This window comes from Corvus brachyrhynchos, unplaced genomic scaffold, assembly GCF_000691975.1.
Source record: "Corvus brachyrhynchos isolate BGI_N302 unplaced genomic scaffold, ASM69197v1 scaffold59, whole genome shotgun sequence".
Lineage (NCBI taxonomy): Eukaryota > Metazoa > Chordata > Aves > Passeriformes > Corvidae > Corvus > Corvus brachyrhynchos.
Window position 1 is genome coordinate 6,211,122 of NW_008246054.1, and position 459 is coordinate 6,211,580.

The 459-nt window shown below is 67.8% G+C and overlaps 1 protein-coding gene across 1 annotated transcript in view; it reads right to left on the reverse strand.

Annotated features, from left to right (window-relative positions):
- Nucleotides 1–166, reverse strand: part of NAIF1 (nuclear apoptosis inducing factor 1) — a 4,245-nt gene extending 4,079 nt beyond the window's left edge. The window contains exon 1 of the mRNA XM_017745426.1: nucleotides 151–166. Within this exon, the coding sequence (XP_017600915.1) occupies nucleotides 151–166 (16 nt within the window). The remainder of the gene's footprint in view (nucleotides 1–150) is intronic.
- Nucleotides 167–459: the final 293 nt, after the last annotated feature.

The window sequence follows — 459 nt, forward strand, 5'->3', positions numbered from 1 at the left end:
GGGCGCCCCCGCCCCGCCGCTGGTCTCAGGGCACTGGGCCTGCGTGGGGCCGGTGAGGGGTTGGGCCTGCTCGTGGATTTTCCCCGCTCTAATCCCATTGGGTACTTCTCCTGTCCATCAACCCAGAGCGCGCACTGGTTTCCAACCTACCGGATGCGCACGACATTCGTCAATCTCAAACTGACTCCCGGCTCTCGCTCTGATTGGAGATGTTCGCTTTATCACCGCCTTCCCAAGGGGTTCAGCCAATTGCGGTTTGGTCCGTGCGCCTGCCCCCGGCCCCTGTGCACCGCGCCGAAACCCCGCGGCGCTTCCTTCCGATTGGTGGAGGCGAGGGCGTCCTCGGTGACATCACGACCCGTAAATTCGCGTGGGCGCAGCGGGGCGTGGCCCGGGGCATGTCGCCCGCTGTGATTGGCCAGCCGGGGGCGTCACGAGGCGGCGGGGGCGGGGGGGGGC